Source organism: Mus caroli, chromosome 9, assembly GCF_900094665.2.
Source record: "Mus caroli chromosome 9, CAROLI_EIJ_v1.1, whole genome shotgun sequence".
Lineage (NCBI taxonomy): Eukaryota > Metazoa > Chordata > Mammalia > Rodentia > Muridae > Mus > Mus caroli.
In genome coordinates, this window is record NC_034578.1 from 59,906,051 (window position 1) to 59,909,844 (window position 3,794).

General features: G+C 50.9%; 1 protein-coding gene across 1 annotated transcript in view; it reads left to right on the forward strand.

The window, feature by feature from the left end:
* Nucleotides 1-3,794, forward strand: part of Itga11 (integrin subunit alpha 11) — a 106,680-nt gene that overhangs the window by 68,250 nt on the left and 34,636 nt on the right. Inside the window, exon 10 of the mRNA XM_021172144.2 lies at nucleotides 935-1,005. Within this exon, the coding sequence (XP_021027803.1) occupies nucleotides 935-1,005 (71 nt within the window). The remainder of the gene's footprint in view (nucleotides 1-934; nucleotides 1,006-3,794) is intronic.

The following is a 3,794-nucleotide window of genomic DNA, read 5'->3' on the forward strand; positions in this document are numbered from 1 at the left end:
AAAAAAAAAAAAAAGATTCCAACAGGTACGCCTATATTTTCTGTGTCAGCCTCTCTTTGAACCCAGCCTGACTCCATTTCCTGACACAAACTGTACATGTCACAGGGTCTCACTCTACCACTCCATATCTATGTGTAAATCATAGTTGAGCCTGGGGCTGTGGCTCAGTTGAAAGGGTACTTACCTAACACGCATGAAGCCCTGACTTCAAGCACCAGCATTGCATAAAACCAAGCAAGGCGTGCTCGCCTGTGAGGGCAGGAATAAGGCCAACCTTGGCTACATGGTGAGCCTGGGTTATATGGAACTCTGTCTCAAAAAACAAGAGCAGGATTTAATCCCCCAGTAGAACAGCATCTGGGACAGCCCTGCAAAGAATCCCGTTTGCAGAGACCTCGTTCTTGCTGTGTATTTCTGTGATGGAGCGTCCTCACATGGGGTTCTGTGATGGACGGTTCTCACATAGGGCTCTCAGCATCTGTGGGAGTTATGGAGAAAAATAAGAGGCAATGAGCATCCCAGAGCTTGAGAGGTCTGCAATGTGTGAAAATGGCACTCAACAGACATGTGCAAAGAGACCACAGTGGCCTCCTAAGCTTGGGCTTGGGCCTTGACACAACCCTGGAACTCAGATAGTCAAACCAGTGGGCCCTCCCGTGAATGGTCACTTCCAGTGATGAGAATGTGTTTTGATGGCTTGCTTGTTCAAGGGCCCCTCTGTGGAGTGGGCTTTCCCCACATGTGGCCTATTGTGTGTGAGTCCACAGTGGTGATAAGCCTTAGGTACCAGCAACCAAATCCTGTGACTGATGGGAATGAGCCTCACCTCAGGGTTCCTCTCAGAAAAGAACCCCAGTTCTCAGGGTATCCCAGGAAACAGAACCCATGGGCTAACCAGTGATACAGAGCTGACATCTTCTCACTCCTATTTTAGGCACCAACAAGAATGAGACCTCTTTTGGGCTGGAGATGTCGCAGACCGGCTTTTCTTCACATGTGGTAGAGGTACAGGACCTCCTCCTCTTCTTCTTCCTCCTCCTCCTCCCCCCCTCCTCCTCTCCCTCCTCCTATCCCTCCTCTCCTCCTCCTCTCCCTCCTCCTCCCCCTTCTCCTGCTCCCCCCACCCCCTCCTCCACTCTTTTCTTACTCTTCCTGGTCTAGCTGTCCTCCCACCCTCTATGGCTCTCTTGTCTCTTTTGTGGTGTCTCTTTGCCTCCTAGAATCTTCTGAGGACTGGGATGGGGAAGTTAAGGTCTTCAACTTCTTTCTATTGCCTCCTGCCTGCTTCAGAAGCCAGCTCATGTACATGTTAAACACACCACCAGCCCACCGGCAAGAAGCAGAGTATGGAGTGGAGGTCCCTCCCAGGGCCCAAAGTCTCATTCAGACCAGAGAATTCTAAGCAAAAATCAGGTCAAGTGACAAAATCAACAGCAAGTTCTTGGTAGCATCAGTGTCTGAGGTGACCTATGCAGGCTGGGATAGCATCAGTGTATGAGGTGACCTGTGCAGGCTGGGGCAGAGCTTATATCCATGTTAGGAAGGTATCTACAGGTTCTAGCTCCAGCAGGTGGCTTGCAAAATCCATCTCTGTTCAGACTCCGCACTGGACCACAACAGTCCCTCACAGTAAAGGCTACAGGAGTAGATAACAGTATGTGGTGTCAGGGGCCATGTTCACCCGAGGCTTGACTTGACAGGGAGGCTGGACTGTCACAGACAGACAAAGTCAGTGTTCCTGGAAAGTGTAATAAATGAACACGTAAGTTCTGGGAGTCCCACGTAGGGAAGCGTGCCAGCTCAGAGCGTCAGTGTCAGCGAATGTTCCTCCAGGTATGCTCCAGACAGCAAACTAACACAAAACCGTCCAAATAAAGGAATGGCTCAGTGCTATTTTAAAGCCCAGGGTTTTCCAGAGCCAGGCCACTGATGTCATGGTTGACAACAACCATCCGGTCCCAGGAACCCAGTGCCTCTGCTCTCAGAGTCAGGCAGGTCGCTATAGGGACTGTAGCACCAGGTGGTCAGGGTCAGCCAGGCTGCTGTGGACATTGAGGCCATGAGTCTGAGTCCTGGACCACGGTGGGACTGATTCTGGGAAAGCTCACAGTCGTAGTTGGACTTATTGCTGCAGTAAAACACCTGACAAAAGGAGCTTAGTGAGGGAGGGAGGGGAGGAGGGAGGGGGAAGAGAGGGAGGGAGAAGGAGAGGGAGGGGGGGAGGACAGAAGGACTTATCTTTGCTCACACTTCAAAAATGCAGCCCATCGTTATGGCAAGGAAGGCACAATGGCAAGAGCTGGGGACAGCTAGGCACACTGCTTCCAGAGTTAGGAAGCCGAGGATGGATACCGTGCTCTGCTGGCCCCCAGCCCATGGAATGATTTAGGGTGTGCCTTCTCAGCTCCGCTAACTCAGTCTAGACGCCCCCTCACAGATATGCCCAGAGGTTTGTCTTCGAGGGGATTCTAGATCTGTCAAGTTGTCAGTCAACATCAGCCATCACACCACACCCTGACACTTCCTCCAGAAGTGAGGACAAATGACCTCCAAAAGCTACCATCTGAAAATATACTGAAGGAGCCCGAAGCTCCCAGAGCCTGTTCAGTTCTGTTAAAAAAAAAGGTGTCCCAGCCCCATGGATTATTCTGAGAGCAGAAGAAAAGCCCCAATCCTCATCTCTTTCCCTTTGGAAACAAGCGTCTGAGTTGTCAAAGATGAAAAGGATAAACAGGATCCAAGCCACGGCATCACTGGGCATTCATAGAGTCCCACAGTCCCAGGTCAAGGACAGAAGATTAAGGCCACAGGAAAAAAAACCCACAGAGCCAGAAACTCTAGTTTGCAGAAAGTGGAAAGAACATTCCAAAAAAAAATGGCTATCAGGAAGACTAGCTACAGACTCATGGCCAACCTGCACCACAGTTTGGAGTCGATGGTTTCACTGATGTTTGGAAATGAATGCAGAGATCATCCACCAGGAGTTCCAGTAACTCTAATGAGAAGCAGACTCCCTGACAACTAGAGAACCAAGCTGCGTGACCATGCTAGGAAACTTCTAGACGGGATCCCCGCCTCCAGATGGAGAACAGACTCAAGTTTAGGGCCTCAAGGCCTTGGAGGAAGATGGGGGGAATTATAAACCATTTGTGGGGTCCTGGAGAACTCCCCCTACTCAGGGTTCCATGAAAGTGACAGCACTTTGACCCTCCGTAGTAACACCCTACCACCACCCTGAACCAATGTGGCCAAGAATGTCTTCAGATACTGCCACGTATCACTTGTGGGGCAGAACCACCCCAGTCAGAAGCCAAGGCTCTAGACATTCTCTGGAATAGTCCCTACAGTTAAGGCCACGACTGGGCTGTGTCATGGAAGGAAGCTCAGTGGCCCATAATTCTAGGGTGGCTGGGAGGTCACAAATCAGGAAATGCAGACAGGCCCATGAAGAAACATGGGACCACAGATGTCACTCTCCCCAGATGCCACATGCCTGCCTTCCCCCACCAATGCTGGGCTTACGTGCATCTTCTGGATTTATTTGTTTTTCCCCAGATTCAGGATACCTGGGGGTGGGGTGCTGGGAGGTCATCTGGGAAAAGACTGTGGCACAGGGACACAGGACATTTGTTTGGATGGCCTTCGTGTACATCTGTCCCCAACAAGGCCACTTTGGGGAAAGGTCTCCCACTGAGGACACAAGGTTATCTGTAGCCAGGGCAAAATGGCATAGGTAATACAGAGCTTGCAGCCAGGCGTGGTGGCACACACCTTTCATCTCAGCACTCAGGAGG